General features: G+C 42.1%; 2 protein-coding genes across 2 annotated transcripts in view; one reads left to right on the top strand and one right to left on the bottom strand.

Annotated features, from left to right (window-relative positions):
- Positions 1 to 8841, top strand: part of itga10 (integrin, alpha 10) — a 24504-nt gene extending 15663 nt beyond the window's left edge. The window contains exons 10-30 of the mRNA XM_079164700.1: positions 621 to 694; positions 780 to 924; positions 3812 to 3960; positions 4109 to 4252; positions 4381 to 4587; positions 4686 to 4816; positions 5458 to 5624; positions 5782 to 5924; positions 6020 to 6130; positions 6226 to 6311; positions 6426 to 6567; positions 6647 to 6739; positions 6850 to 6926; positions 7045 to 7134; positions 7231 to 7315; positions 7728 to 7838; positions 7913 to 8020; positions 8109 to 8222; positions 8320 to 8415; positions 8503 to 8616; positions 8708 to 8841. Of these exons, the coding sequence (XP_079020826.1) occupies positions 621 to 694; positions 780 to 924; positions 3812 to 3960; positions 4109 to 4252; positions 4381 to 4587; positions 4686 to 4816; positions 5458 to 5624; positions 5782 to 5924; positions 6020 to 6130; positions 6226 to 6311; positions 6426 to 6567; positions 6647 to 6739; positions 6850 to 6926; positions 7045 to 7134; positions 7231 to 7315; positions 7728 to 7838; positions 7913 to 8020; positions 8109 to 8222; positions 8320 to 8415; positions 8503 to 8616; positions 8708 to 8761 (2441 nt within the window). The 3' untranslated portion in view covers positions 8762 to 8841. The remainder of the gene's footprint in view (positions 1 to 620; positions 695 to 779; positions 925 to 3811; positions 3961 to 4108; positions 4253 to 4380; positions 4588 to 4685; positions 4817 to 5457; positions 5625 to 5781; positions 5925 to 6019; positions 6131 to 6225; positions 6312 to 6425; positions 6568 to 6646; positions 6740 to 6849; positions 6927 to 7044; positions 7135 to 7230; positions 7316 to 7727; positions 7839 to 7912; positions 8021 to 8108; positions 8223 to 8319; positions 8416 to 8502; positions 8617 to 8707) is intronic.
- polr3c (polymerase (RNA) III (DNA directed) polypeptide C) lies at positions 8832 to 16031 on the bottom strand. The gene is made up of 13 exons (XM_079164703.1): positions 15907 to 16031; positions 14533 to 14679; positions 13287 to 13551; positions 12764 to 13065; positions 12506 to 12610; positions 11207 to 11380; positions 11062 to 11113; positions 10875 to 10935; positions 10649 to 10799; positions 9954 to 10055; positions 9764 to 9813; positions 9496 to 9645; positions 8832 to 9415 (listed from the first exon to the last, which is right to left on the bottom strand). Exons 2-13 carry the CDS (start codon positions 14677 to 14679, stop codon positions 9334 to 9336), a joined length of 1641 nt encoding a protein of 546 aa, XP_079020829.1. The 5' UTR covers positions 15907 to 16031; the 3' UTR covers positions 8832 to 9333.

Genomic DNA, 16031 nt, shown 5'->3' with positions numbered 1-16031 from the left:
ACATCATTTATCAGTCGAGTTCATTTTAAAATGGTGTCACATAGGATAGCATGTACTGTACTAGCTGTTGGTTACACTTATTTTATTCACGTTGCATGACAGTAACACTGTCAGATTAATCAACACTACTTTTAATAAATGAATTCACTATTAAATTAGATTAACGTCTCCAATTGTCACCCACTATAGAAGGACACAAGCATGACGTTACAAAAACTGAAAGCAGAGTCTGAAATAGACGAGATAAAGGTGGAGAAAGAATATTTAGGAGGGTGGAAGAAAGTGTCGGAGGATTAGGTCCTTGTGAGAAAATACACTGTCGTCCTGCAGAGAAAGCAAGAAAAAGACGGTGGAGGGAGTGTACAGCGTTCACAATAGTCGCGGGAACATGAGAGGAAGGCTGATGAAAAGCGACGCCACCCTTAAATGTTTCGGGGGAAATCAGAGAGGAAGGGACAGGAGGAGAGGAAAGGGAGAGGCATGTCTGCCACCTGTGGTCCTCAGGGTGAGAGGGCGTGCTAATGAAACCTTCTAGATCAGATCCTGAGAGGGAGAGGAAGGAAGGAAGGAGATGTGTAAAGAGAGGAGAATGCTGACTTGCTCTCTCTCTACCCTTCTAGGCACACTGGGCAACAACGAGAGCTCGTTCCACATGGAGATGTCTCAGATCGGCTTCTCGACACACACACTGGATGTAAGTCCAGCAGCTGTTAATCTCTATGTGTGAAGTGCATGTGTTTCACTTGTGTGTCTCATCCATGCCCTGCTCCACTCTTCAGGATGGCATACTGTTTGGGATGGTGGGCGCCTACGACTGGGATGGTGGAGTGTTGAAGGAAGGGATCAACGGACGCATCGTGCCGCCCAGAGAGGCTTTTGAAAGCGAGTTTCCACTGGAGCTCAAAAACCACGCTGCTTATTTAGGTAACCACATATCTCATCACTGAACATGATACCAAAAGGACCATACTCATGGTTTTTACCATGTTAATGCATTTTCTATCACAGATTATTGTGATATTGTGTGGTGTTGCTTGGACCGATTCTTCCGGGGCGGTGCATTCATGTGTCGGTCAAAAGCCCAGACATTAGAAACTTTGAGCTGGATGCAGGGCCCCAAATCCTCCCCCACCTACAAGTTAATTTGGTTATAATTTGATTAGGACTGCAACGATTATACACGCAATCAATTAATCGACTCATCATTTCATCTGTATCAGAACATAGAGAAAATACCCTTTTACAATTTCCTAAATCCCAAAGTGACATCTTCAAAGTATTTTGTCAGTTTTTTGTCTTTCAAGCAGTCCAAAACCCATATTCAATTTAATATCCCATAACAGTGAACCTGGGGCCTTTTGGAGTCAGTTCACTTTGCCCAGTTCATATTACATTTTTAGCTGACAACTAAACAGAAACCTCTTTCAATGTAATCAGCTCCAAACTTCATGTGACCCTTTACACAACCTTCTAAATCCTTGTTGCTCTTAAAATATTTTGTGAATAGAGACACAGAAATGGTGGGGCCCCTGAAAATGTCAGATGAATAGGCCCTCCTCAAATCTGCTTTACTCATATGAACACATGCACATGGCCTCTTCCTCCTACTACACACAAACATGTAAGCTAAGAAGGACTTACTCACAATTCACTCCATTACAGTCATTTAGCAGACCAAAGCTTTTAGCTTTTATCCAAAGCGACTTACAATTCAGATTCTATCACACCGTAGGCACAGCTACGGGAGCAATTTTGGGGTTAAGTGTCTTGCTTCGACACATCGACATGCGACTAGCGGAGCCGGGGATCGCACCACCGATCCTCTGATTGAAGGACGGCCCTGCTCTCCACTTAGCCACAGTCGCTCCATCCATCCATTTTCTTTCCCCTTATCCTGGGACGGGTCATGGGTAGTAGTAGTAGACCTATACAGGAGAGAATGAGGAATAAACAAACATTTATTGAATGTAAACGTTTTCTACAGAATCTTAAGATAAGTACATATAGAAAAATCATAAAACAAATGTATAGAAAATATAAAACTTAGAAAATAATCAAATATAACACTGAGCTTTGGCTTTGCTGTCAGATTATTAGTCCAGTCCACACAATATTGTAAACACAAATGGCAAATGAACCTGTGTCCACGTGCGACGAGGTTAACTTTTCGAAGCGGACGTTTATCAACACCGTTGGCGTTTAACAAACGTAATAATTAGTATTTCACTCCCACTATTTTCAGGCATAAAGTCACTGAACATCCCGAGAAGCGGCTGGCGAGCAAGACAGACAGACCAAGAGATGAACAGCCCAGCTAACGTTACTTTAGCAAAACAGACTCGTGACAGTCGCCCTAAAAACTAGCACATAAACTTAACGTTACTGCATCAAACATAGAGAAGAGAACAGTTGTTTCCCTGATTGCTGATCCTGCAATTCACTCTCAGGGTGTGTTTCTCTGTTCGTGGGCAGCTCCACATAAGGTGTATCCTCTCATCGAACTTGTAAACATTGACACCCGTTTTGACCTATGACCTATTGACGTACAAAAAAAAAGACTCCATTTTCACGAGAGGGGTTTTCTTTATGAAACAGGTGTTGAGCGTAGCCATCTAAACTACCAGTTAATCTATATTTAACGAAGCCTCACTGCACTGAAGCTAACCCCCAGAGAAATGTAGCAAGCTAAGCTGAAGCAACAAAGGTAGTTCAACTACATCAAAGCTATGTTTTTGTTGTTGTTTTTTTTAACATTGGACCAACTTCATTCCAAGTCAGTGCTATTAATAGAAAAAACTTATACGATATTATAAATATGTATAAGCTAAAAATGTATTATATAATAACATCATTAATAATATAACATCAATTACAGGCCTTATGTATATTCAACTATCAATGCACGCTTAATTCTAACATTCACGGTCAATCAAGCACTGATAGCAATATCCACCTGCCTTGCATTAATGTACAGTGTACTACACTGTCTGTAGCATCTGCATGTAATTAAACAGTGTGTGTTCATGGCCGTATGTGTAGGCCTACAGCCATCACGAGTCCCTCTGCCACCTCTCCATGAAGTAAACACAAGTTTGCGTGTCTGTATTCCCTGCAGCAGAGGCATCATGAGCATCAGCCCAAGAATTGGTAGGCCATACTTATGCCACCCTCGTGTGGAAAGGCTTCTGTCAGCTACACATGAATGTCTATGTGTGGTGGTGGTGTCACTCGCAGTATTATTGAAACAGTGAAGAATGTGTTTGAACTAATAACGCTGCTGCTTGTAATGCAGCTACTGCCCAACACTGGAAACAGACTACATTCTACTAATAAATAACATTCATATTTTTTTGTTGTTTTAATAAGTAATGGTGAATATTTTGGTTCAAAATAAGATCTGGTCATCATTGCTTTAATATGAACATAATTACATTACATTACAGTCATTTAGCAGACGCTTTTATCCAAAGCGACTTACAATAAGTGTATTCAACATAGGTATAATTACTGCTGGCCTCCATGACCCCCCCCCCCCCTAAAGCCTGGGCCCCTGAAAGCTTCCCCCTTTCCACCCCCTATAGGCGAGCCTGCTCGAGAAGTCAGAGGTCTTTTATACCAGCCTTAAAAACTCACCGCCCTCAAAGTAGGCTGAAGTCAGCCCACACTTTTAAGAGCATGAATGTGAACTATGATGCAAACATTGACAGAAATATATACAACCAATAAGATGTGACACATTTTTATCATATTTTAACAGTGTGACTCTTGTGTTACATGACGTAAAAAATCATTTCATTATACGTGTTTCCAGGTTACACAGTGTCATCTGTGATCGTTGGTGACTGGAAGACGCTGTATGTAGCTGGTGCTCCTCGATTCAAACACAAAGGCAAAGTCATCCTGTTTGAACTCAGCGATGAGGGCGATGTCAACATTGTACAGGCTCTCAATGGAGAACAGGTAAAGCTGTCTAGTCATGAATCTCTCCTCAATCCTTCTGCCACCATTGTTTGTTCTTAAGATAAAAGCCCAAATCTCATTCGATAGAGATTGAAGCAAGGACTCCACCTAGTGGCAGTGAACTGAGAGCACATGTTTCTGTCTGTAGATTGGATCTTACTATGGCAGTGAGGTGTGTGGGCTGGATATTGACCAGGATGGCATCACTGATGTCCTTCTGGTTGCAGCTCCAATGTACCTCGGCTCAGGAAACAAGGAGACTGGTAGAGTTTACATCTACACCCTCAGTGGGGTAAGACAGCAGTGGCACTGATCATCTCCTTCTTCTCCTGATGGATTATCATTACACAACATTTATCAAACTCCATAACAGTTTCTCAAACTACTGGTGTATCCTGTTACCTCTTTCTTTTCTCCCAGGAGGAGGTGTTTGTGTCTAATGGTACTCTGAAGTCTGAGGACAAGTCCCAGGATGCCAGGTTTGGTTACGCCCTGACAGCCGCTCCAGACCTCAACCACGATGGCTTCACTGACCTGCTGGTTGGAGCCCCGCTGGAGGATGAGCACAGGGGGGCCATTTATGTCTACCACGGAGATGGTATTTACGTCATACACAATTACAAGCAGGTACTTGTTGTTTGCCTCCAATTACATTTCAACTGAGTGTATTTCAGTATTCAATCAAACTGATTTGTTTGTTTTTTCTGCCTCTCTCGTCGTCTTAGCGTATCTCAGGGTCATCTATTTCCCCCTCCCTGCAGTACTTTGGCCGCAGTCTGAGTGCTCGGTTGGATTTGGATGGAGATGAGCTAATAGACTTGGCAGTTGGAGCACAGGGCAACGCTGTACTGCTCAGGTGGGTATAAGACAGAAGGGCATTGCCAGAACAGATTTTACAGCTGTATGCACTGGGAGAAAATGAAGGTTAACAGCACATTAAATGCACCCCTTATTGAGTGCTGCAGGGCTGTCGTATTTTTGTAGGCCAACCCGGAAGTTAGCGTCCCATGGTCCCTTCACAAAAAGTCAATGGGACTTTAATGATTGTTGAAGCATGAATGCAATAGTCAGAAAAAGCTCATGTGAGGCGACAAACGAACTACAACAAACGAACTACACCACGGTTGCATGAGCACGAGTATGCACAACGAGGCTGTAATGGCGGACTAGTCAGCACGATGACGTTTTGTTGTTTTATTTAGCCACTAGTTAGCAACTGCCTTTTTTTAGACACTTAAAAGCTTCAGGAGAGGGGTATATACTGATGTATTTTATATTTTGGAACAAAATGTTATAACGTTAAAACTCTTAAGCTTGTGATTCAAAAATCCCATTGACTTTGAGATGAAGGAACTGGCAGTTCAATTATGCAAACTAATTTCCAGGTTTTAATTATAATTAATTAATTTCCTATGTAGACTGAAATTATCTACATTTTGTGGTGTCACATGGCTAAAACTTAAATCCTGTTTCATTCACTGTTCCTCGTGTGCCCAGCTCTCGAAGCATCGTCCAGATCAACGTGAGTCTGTCCTTCCAGCCTCACTCCATCAACGTCATTCAGAAGACCTGCCAGAGGGGCGGCAGAGAGTCAGCCTGTCTCATCGCCACCGCCTGCTTTATAACCGTCTCACGCTCCCCTGGACCACACAGCAACAGCTTCGGTATAACACTTTATATTCTACCCTCACTAATCCTCGTAACGATGACCGTTAATGCTGTGAAATGGCCAGACACACATAATAATTAGAATGGTACTTTTCCAACACTCACCATCTGTCCTAATCATAGACTGGTCCCAATTACCTGCTCTCTCCTCAGATCTGTGGGTGTCGGCCATGTTGGATGACAGGAAGTTGTCTGCGAGGGCGCTGTTTGACGAGAGCTCCCACCGGCAGACCCAGCTGGCAGTCAGAGTTCACATAGGACAAACTCTCTGCTACAAGCTGCCCTTCCATGTCTATGTGAGAGTTGTTACACACATCAACCACAAGTTTGAAATTGAAATGACGTGGCGACTGTATTTCATCACGAACATTTGTTTCTGTCTTTGTTGCAGGACACAGCAGATTACATCCGACCAATTAGCTTCTCACTGCAGTTTAAGATCAATAATACAGAGAGCGGTCCAGTGTTGGATGAAGGCTGGCCAACAACTGTCAAGAAATCTGTGAGTGGTTGTGATTTCTAGCGTCCTTATTGCATTACGTTTCCTCCCTCTGTTCTCCATCAAACACGCTGTCCTCTCCACTTGTACCTCTCCAGATCCAGTTCTTTAAAGACTGTGGTGAGGACGATGTGTGTACAACAGACCTGGTGCTACAGGCTCATATGGACATCTCTGGGACAAGGTACAGATTTGAGATATTCTCCTTATACTCATTTCTTTCCACATCAGTTTATCAAGAACAGATATCTACTCAGTTGTTGGGTGTCAGTAAGTGTCTATTGTGTTTCCTCCACAGACAGAAGCCTTATGTGATTCGCAGCCCTCGTAGGCGTATGGCGGTGGAGGTGCAGCTTCAGAACAGACTGGAAAACGCCTACAACACCAGCCTGACGCTGCACTATTCACGCAACCTGCACTTCTCCAGCCTCAGCATTCGGGTAAATCACATGAAGAACCACGTTTAACATAAACATCTATACACACCACCGACAAACTCACCCTTTTCTTTGGATGTAGGAGGATGCCCACTTCAAGATCGAGTGTACAGCACTTGGCGCCAACAGCCACTCGTGTAATGTCAGCTATCCAGTATTTCGCTCCCAGTCAAAAGTATGTCCGCACCAAGGAAACAGCTCCCGTCATTCTCTCGACTCCCACTCATACTTCACTTCCTCCAGGTGAAATGTGTCACTTCAGCTGGCTGTTTTCTTTTTTTGAAGGTTAACTTCATGTTGGAGTTTGAGTTCAGCTGCACATCCCTGCACAGTCGAGTGCAGATGAAGCTTCACGCTGCCAGGTAGCTGACTAAAGCAGCAAGTTCAACATACTACGTACACGCACAGTTCACAAAGACTGAAAACCTTAATAAACATAAAAAGCACCTTAGTTTTAGTAACTCTCTGGTTCTTTTACAGTGACAGTGTCGAGAGAAAGGATACTTTGGGGGACAACAGTGTTCAGCTGCAGAGCTTTGTTCAGTATGAACCAGATTTGTTTGTTAGCAGGTATGTTTGCGCAGCATAATGTTTGTACATTTTAACAATAAGATATTTTAGCTACTTTAAATATTTTTGCATCAATGTGTTTTTTTATCTGTGCAGTGACTCTAATTTGAACCGATATGAGGTCCACCCCACACGGACAGTGTCGGAAGCAATTGGACCAGAATTCTACACTCACCTCAGGGTAAAGCTATGGCTCACATAGCTCAACTATAATGCAACCCATGGGGTCAAGTTGTCTTGTCATCATCACTATAAACTAGAATTACTGCCTAGCTTTTTGTATGCCTCTGCCAACCATTTAAGTTGCAGTTTGTTTGTCAACACTTCAAGATTATATCCTATTAGACGTGTGTGAAAACTGTCATAAATAGAATATCAATTCTTGAGTAATGGCAGTGAACTGGACCTTTGAACTGCCAACATCTTATCAGTTTATCCTTGAGTCACATTGGACGTTTGGGCCAAATTTGTAAAAATGCCATCCAGTCGTTCTTGAGATATTGCAATCACAAAAATGGGACGGACAGCATGTCGAGGAGGCATAGAAACAAAACGAGGCAAAATTAGAGCATTTTCTTTGTCTGTGCTTTTAGCTGCAGAACCTCGGCTGTTACTCTGTGAGTAATCTGGAGCTGAGGCTGCATCTGCCCTCCGTGGCTGCAGGAGACAGAGTCTTCATGACCGTCACCGATGTCTCACACAATGTGAGTAGTGCTGCTTTGTGAGTGTTTGTATTTCTCTTTTACATCATATCTGACAGATTTAATTTGCCCCGTAGGCCACGGGAGTGAACTGCAGCGTGCTGAATGATCTGGCCCAGCTTAAGGCCAGACAGAGAGATGTACGCTCCCTTCATCCTGAAGACATGATGCAGAATGACATACTGGTGAGGCCTCTGGTAGCACAGCAGCTGCGGAACACTGAGCAGCGTCAGTATACAAGTTAACATGCATGTTTGATATCCATGTTTTTAGAACTGCAGCAGATCCTGGTGCACTGAGATTGTGTGTGAAGTCCAGCAGCTTCTAGGAGGGCAGACCGCCGCCATTCGCATCAGTCGCCAAGTTCATGACGATTTTTTCAGAAAGGTGAGTTACTCAACTGCACCCAGACGCTCATTTCAGCCTTAATATTTCTGTCCTGTGACACAAACACTGGTCATCACCTCTGTCTCTCTTTCTGTAGGCCAAATACAAGTCAGTGAAGATAATAGGGGCCTATCGCCTCGCAGCTCAGGAGACTAACCTTATTACTCTGGGCACAGGAACAGTCTGGAGGGAGGTAAGATGACTGTGGCAGGATTTTGAGAGGCAGAATGGGAATGGAATTTTCTTTCTCCAATCTCTCCCTTCATCCATTTTTCTGTAGACTGTACTGGAGGTGCTAAAGGGCCGGGCTATTCCCATCTCGCTGTGGATTCTGATTGGCAGCATCATTGGCGGTTTGCTGCTACTGGCCCTCATCATTTTCATACTATGGAAGGTATTCTCATGTTACATTGACCTTAAAATATCTTCAGGAAAATGGAGTGTCTTGTGGACAGAATATCAATCTCTATCTTATTTCTCATCAGATGGGATTCTTCGCACGCAAACAGAGAGGAGAGGATGAGAACCATGAGGACTGAGTCCAACTTTTGCAAGTCATTTGCCATGACGCCTACCACGTGAGCTGAGTCCACCTCTTACCAGGCACAGAGACAATTTTGGACTCGATACACAGATGCAACAGGGACTTCCAGGACCAAAGAGAGAGAGTGAGCGAGAGAGAGAGAGAGAGAGGGTCCAACGGAAATGCACTACCCACTATTTCCAGGGTCGGGAGCACTAATGTAAATAATCTTTTTCTAATTTTAAGGAAAAAACAAAGTGTACCAAACCACAATTCTTTTATTTAATATACAGACATCTTCATGGTTTTACATTTCAAATGATCACTTTGCCCTATGTTTGTCTTTCAGTTTTGTGTTTGTTCTTCAATGAAATTAAAACTGTTGAAAAGAAGTACTGTCGTGCTCAATTTATTGATTTGCTGACGCGTGCAATAAAAACAAGCAAAGTCATCTATTAACATTTTACTACGCTCCAAACTGAATCAATCCAGTCATATAAACTATAAAACAGCCATACTTGACAGCATTCATACACAAAAAGTAACGGAACAAATCTTCAAAAGTACTGCGTGTGAGTTGTAATGTCCTCAACTTGTGGATGCAGTGGAGGTGACGTAGGACTCTATAAGAAAGATGGATTCATCTACCTGGTTCTCTGCTGAATCTAACCTGGAGGGGAAAAGAACAGGAGTGAGAATTGTAACCAACAGTCACCTGTAGAAAAGGGTGTTGTAGTTTTGTGCTCTTACTTGTTGATATGAAGCCGTAAGGCCTCCAGCTGTTGCTTTTCAGTAGCAGTGATCATCTCCTCGACCTCCGTCAGCTGCTCAGGCTCAGCCCCACTGGCCTGCAGGGATGCCAGAATGGCCTCGATTCGCTGGGATTTCTCCAGCAGACGCCTGCCAGTCAAGCAGAAAACCAATCAAACATTGATCTGTGACAGTGTGTGTGAGCCAGACAGCTCTTAAGAGTCCATGATGTGAAATTATCTCGACTTCCTGGGCATGATGAACTCACTTGCTCTCTTTGGACTCAAACAGGCGTCGCTCTATGAGGTTGGCGACTGTCTGCGAGAGAAAAACGTTAGGAGCCAAAACATTACTGAAGCCAAAACCAACCAACATTTAAAGACAAAAAAAAAGCATGTCATCTGTAGTCCTCTTCTAACCAGAGGTTAGGAAGGTTCCGGCGTGTTCATTGTTTTTACCTTGTAGCAGTTCTGAAGCAGCATTCTTGCAGTTGGGAGCTGGTTGACGGTGTAAAGATAGAAAGTACGAGAGGGAGCGAAGTCAGGAGTCTTCGGGATTTCCTGAAGAATAGAAAAAAATGTCATGGCTGTTCAGAGAGAATACGTAGGTAGATTAAAAGAATAACAGCTGGGGCTGCTCCCTCAAATTTGATGATTTAAAGTGTGCCCATTCAGATTATCAATGTCTCAGTGTAACTGCCAAATGGTCACTTATATCTAATTACTCCTGCGTCATTGTCCACAGAGACACACAGAATAAAGAATAAGGCTACGGTCCTTTATAAGTAAGGAATTAAGAATATCTCATTCACTTCAAAAAGTAAGCCAAAATAATTTTCAAAGTAGGTTTTTGGATCAGCTTTATTTTATTACTGCTACGTTGTCGCTCATGTTAATTCACTAAGAAAATTGAAGAGACCTGCTTTGTATATTTACATCCATCACAGTGTTCAGTGTGTCCTCTCTTTTTTTGGTCAAAGTTATAAATCATTTGTGGCAACAGTTCGGAGTGTCTGCTTTGGAAGTTCTTCCACGTTGTGTTTAAGTGTTTTTGCGGGAATCAGGAGGAAAAGTGGTCAACAATCCATCACCCTAAGAATGCATTAATGCAAAGAGGGGCATCGTGAAAGCCTCTTCACATGTCAAGCTGGTACCTGTAGCTGGACCAGGTTCTCTGACAGCAGCGTGTAGAGCATGTCTTTGGCCTCTTTGGCTGGAATCATTGCAAAATCCTCCACCTGCTTCTGCTCCAGGTGACGTTTCCTCAGCAACAGACGGAAGATGCGCGCTGATCGGGAGCCAAATCTGATAACAGATTAAAAGTGATTAATAATGATTACCGGGCAATCACATGTATACACGATTAAAAAACACACTTACCTCTCCTGTACGACAGACTCAAGCGTGGCTCGAGCCAGATTGGCCAGCGCTCTGTGCAGATCTGAGAGGCGAGTTAAGAAAAGCGCCCACGCCTTGTGTTTCATGAATTTTAAAATGGTACAAAACGTGCGTGTTGGTTCTTGACAATATGTTCATGAGCCTCTAAATAAAATGTAAAAAAAGATACTGACGACGTATATTCCTCCTCCACTTTCACCAGCCTTTCCCACAAACTCCATCTAGAATATGAAAAGGACAAGGAGATCAAAACAAATCTTGCAGATAGAAATTTCAGATTCTAAAATTTGACAGGTTTCTTGCAAAGGTCATACCGGGTCATCAACCAGTAGCGTGAGGTACTGGTCTAAGATGGGTCTGGCTATGTTGTAGCTGGTCGGGAGGGACCTGAAGATCTCGTTGGCTGAGAGAGGTTTTGTACAGGTGGCTGTGGGCGAGGTCGTCACCTCACTCATCCTCAGCATAGTCCTCACTATCTCACTGCTCGTCTGGGTTATTAGGAATCAATCATGTAGAAAGACAATCATTATAACCATAAACAACCAAAATAATACTTTTTCCTCGTAAAGGAAACAGGCAGGCAGATATCTGTACAGCAGTGCTGACTGTAACATGATTAGAAACAGCTAGCCTGGTTCTGTCTGAAGGACAAAATCTCCCGACCAACGCTTCTAAAGCTCACTAATTGAAATGGTTTGTTTAACTTGTACAAAAACAAGATTTTAAAAACAGGATTATGGATCATTTGAGCACTAAATGTACTTGCCTTAACATGGAAGGAAAATTCTTTGATTGATGCAATTTGCTTGTTTGTTTTAAGTCTGTTTTATATAAATTGGTTACCAGCGCAGACAAATGGAAGATGTGTTGCCTGCAGTTCTTTATCTAACTACTCTGGCTGCTCCGTCTTTAATTTTTCAAACTGATCCGCTGTCAAAAAATGCCATTGTCTTGTTTTTTAGACATACTTTTGATAAACGACAGCGTTCAGTGTCAAACTCACTGACAAACGCATTGCATTTCCTGTAAATACTAATAATAATAGTCAACTTGTGTTTAATTAAACACTTATGTGAAGCTGCAGCAGTAGGAAATGTTCAGTTTGCATTATCAGTAACTTTATAGATTGTTTTTGCAGGAATGACGCCACAAATAACCAGTTCATAATACTGCAAATATGTAAATATTTTCATCAATGGGCCATTGGCGCAATCCCCATTGTGTTACCTCATTCAGCAAAAGAGAGTGACTTAACAGACATTTATTTAAATGAAGATCTTCCAAGATTATTAGTTTAACAATTAGTTTATTTTTTGGCGCGGGCACAGTGACTTCTTTGAGTCTTATCGTCACCTTGAGGTTGCTATGAAAACGGTGAACGAAAAATATCATTAATTAGTGAGCATTAAATGTGCTAATGTGGTATTTCTGCACAGACACAGGCTAGCTGTTTCCCCCTGTCTTTATGCTAAGCTAACTTAGTGCTGGCTGTAGCAAAAAGACATGAGAGTGGTATCAATCTTCTCATTTAAACTCTCTGAAAGACAGCGAATTTCCCAAAATGACCATTCCTTAAACAATATATTTTAAACATTCATGAGTAAAAAGCTGACCTGATCACATTTGTTGGCGACAGCACTGATGATGGCCTGGTCTCTGAAGTGGAGATGGAACCTCTCAAAATTTACCTGCCAGCTAATCCCTTCATCACCATGAGTCTGAGCATTAGAGACACACAGAGAGAGACGGAGGGTCACAAAAAAGATAAGCAAGGCGTTATATGCAAGGGGCAGGGAAAAGAAGAGGTCATTTGAGTTTTAAAAGCAAAGCAAATGTGTTTAAAGTGTAACTAGCATGTTCCAAACACTCACCTGTGAATCCATTCTAGCCTTCTTTGCATTCCTTTGGTCCTCTCCATCCTCACTGCAGAGTTGGCGTTTGCCTCGCCCGACAAGTGTCATGTGAGGCACCTTGTAACAGTCGGGGAAGCTCTCCGGAGTGGGCGGAGCAGTGCTAACGGGGGCAGCTGGGGTACCAGGGGTCGCAGGGGTCGCTGGAGTGGCACTGCCTGTTGTTCCTGCTCCCACCATCGGGGGGCAGCGCTGAAGAAAATGGGTCTCCACCAGTTTGGAGAAGGCAGTAGACACTTCACTGTAATCCATGCAGCGACCCTCTAGAACAACATGGACAATTTAAATTGCTGTTGTTACTTTTTTGTCATAGATCATAAATTAAGTTTATGTTTTGGTGCATTTTTCTTAACATCCTGCCTGGTTTCCACTAAGGATGCAAGGATTTGACAAAAATTAGATTTTCTGGCTCTGATAACTGCCAAGTGTTGAGTGATAAACCCAAAACTAGGCCTTTGATTAACACAGACACTGAGATACTGACCCTCCATGTTCTGTGTGAGGCGGTCGGCGACTGTCTTAACCGTGCTACTCATGGTCAAGTGACCTCTCTGCAGTAACTCCTCTATGATTAGCTCTCCGGTGTCCCCGTACAGGGTTTTGGCAGTGTAGATGTAACGCGGGTATCTCAGAATTCTCAGAATCCGATCACAGCTGGTCCGATACTCTGTGGGGCTTCCTGTTCCTTTACGGCCTGAGCTGAACACACAGGCCCCATGCTGCACGAGCACACACAGGGACTTCTTTACCTACAAGGAGAAAGAACGGGGAGCAAAGAGGTGCTTTACATTCACGATCCCTTTTACATGCACACAAAACAATACAATTTGTAAGAGCTATGTATTTGATGTCAGTATTTACTTATTTTATTCATAAGTAGTATTGTTTAATTATTATAGATGTTTGCTTATTTAGGTTAGATTTTTGTATATATTAAGATAGCCTTTTCTTTTGATAGTCATTCGTTTAGTTTAATTATTTTATTTGTTGTGTTTAAGTATACTTAGTTTTGTGGTTTGTTTGAATTGGGTAACACTATATACATATATAGGAGTAGGCAGGTACAGGACCAGCATGCACCGGGGTGGGCCTATGTTGTTGTTTTTTTACCAGAGCAAGAGAGGCAGCAATAGGAGTTCCTTTGTTCATTTGTTTGTTTGCTTGTTTTGGTTTGCTAAATAAATAATGAGAAAAACAGAATCCTGTATGGACAATGCATTCTTTCGCCTGCGTAAACCACAAACCCATGGTGCATCAGTGGCTCTTTGTTTAATGTTTGTTTTGGATTTTTCAGACAAATGGCCACTAAACTACTAATCAAATTAAGGCAGAAAATGTATTTGTATATTGTATGTAATAGCATACTGTGCTACTCTTATTGCTCCAATAAGCCCAGTAAAAAGCACATTTTGTATAAAAAAAAAAAGCTGATTGTTGTTTTTTCTCCATGATATTGTTTCACTTGTCATGGAGCACAAATCTACCAGTCATGTAAAGAGATACTAGGTTTTGCATTTAAATGGATGATGCAAAAAAACTACTCTATGTAAACACTGTAAATTACGCCGAGAACGGCTTTATAGTCCACCAATGAAACCAGAAAGGCTGGTGAACTCTGAAAATGCTGAGAATCAGTGTCTATAACACTATTTAGAACATGTGTAATTATATTTCCATGGTGTGAAGTGGAGAGAGTAACAGCCTTGAAACAGAAAGGGTAGGAGTGGTACCAGGTCCAGTGGGATGCCAGTCTCATTAATGATGGTTCTTAAATTCTGTGTTCCACCTCTGAGCAGGTGTGTTCCCACTTTCTCCACCACTTCTCCAAAATGCTCCCGCAGCAGGAGACCACACAGACGCACCTCCTGAGCAGTCATCTGCACAGAAAAACACATAGAGGAAGAAAGGTCTCGCATATAAGACTCCATACAAACTTTACAATACAATCTATATTAAGCAGCTTTATCATAAACACAACAATCACACAATGAGTAAAATGTGTTTATGTTGAAGTAAGACTATGTGCTAAACAATGCTTACTATGTGTTCCTATATGAAAAACATACAAACTCTTATTACTGTATATTGCAAACAAATAGGGAAAGAACAGCCATGTCATGCTTTTCTGATGTATTATGAAGTGCATGGACTTGCATTCATCTTTTTCACTGTAGCACAGATGTTACTAATAATATTAACAATTCACAATGGCTCCGTTTCATTGAAGTGTTCCAGTCAGCGACAGAGAGCCAATATGAACAATATCAGGTCTCAATAGTGAAACATGTCTGACAGTTTCTCACAGTGCAAATGTCTTGTTCTGTCAGACAAACAGTCCAAAACCACTAAATATTCTGTTTAAAATGTATAAAAGCAGCAAATCCTTACATTTGAGAAGCTGGAACTGGATGATGTTTTGGCATATTTGATAGAAAATGAATCTGCAATTGTCATTTTTCAGTCAACTATTCAACTGATCGTTCCAGCACTCATAAAATACAGCATTTTTGGAGCTTGACCCATACTAACTGAGCTGACTAAAAGTCAAAATATCTGGGCCTTCCATTGTTAATATATCATGCAAAACTCCCACAACTTTATGGAGGTGCTGTACTGAGTCACTTGAGTGCTTCTTTAAGACATCAACTATGATTAAGAGACTTGTTTGGACTACGAAACTTGATCACTTCTCTAAGAAAAAGTTACCAGCTTTCCTGAGTTCAACTGTGCCTATTCCCCATAATTACATTTTCTAAATTTAGTCTATTAATAAATGTATTGCTTGATACTGTACAGAAACGCCTCCTTGGTAATGTAACGTTAGGGATAAATGTCAGTGTTTGTCAAAACATTACATAATAACAATACAAACAGAAGGCTAGAGCGTGCACACACACACGCACAGTGACCACTGTCAGCAGTTCAGCAATACACAGCTTGACTAGTTTAAAAACATAAGAAGCAAGTAAGCTTATTTCACACGGTTACAAGTGAACGTTGCTGCGCAGGTAACAATGCAACAGCAACACTTTAGACACTAGCTAGCTAGTTAACGGCTGATATTTACATTATGTCATCCGAAAAGGCAGATATTTTTCACAAACCTTTCCCACAGACAAGTTTCAGGACACAGGGAAATTCTTGCTTTAAGCATCCCACTAAAAGTCAACCGGACACATGCGTCTTCTCGCGAACAACACACGAGCACTTCCGGTAGTCAGCTCTGCTC

This window comes from Pholis gunnellus (genome assembly GCF_910591455.1).
Source record: "Pholis gunnellus genome assembly, chromosome: 8".
Taxonomy (NCBI): domain Eukaryota; kingdom Metazoa; phylum Chordata; class Actinopteri; order Perciformes; family Pholidae; genus Pholis; species Pholis gunnellus.
The sequence above is the reverse complement of the archived record's forward strand: the minus strand, read 5'-3'. Positions and strand labels throughout refer to the sequence as shown.

Bases quoted from the DNA above. Each gene is read 5' to 3' on its own strand.
- polr3c (XM_079164703.1), bottom strand. From the start codon at position 14,679: ATGACTGCTCAGGAGGTGCGTCTGTGTGGTCTCCTGCTGCGGGAGCAT. The intron at 10,800-10,874 runs GTAAGTGTGTTT...ATCTGTTATCAG, and splicing joins GAGTCTGTCGTACAGGAGAG to ATTTGGCTCCCGATCAGCGC. The intron at 9,646-9,763 runs GTGAGTTCATCA...CTTGACTGGCAG, and splicing joins TTTGAGTCCAAAGAGAGCAA to GCGTCTGCTGGAGAAATCCC.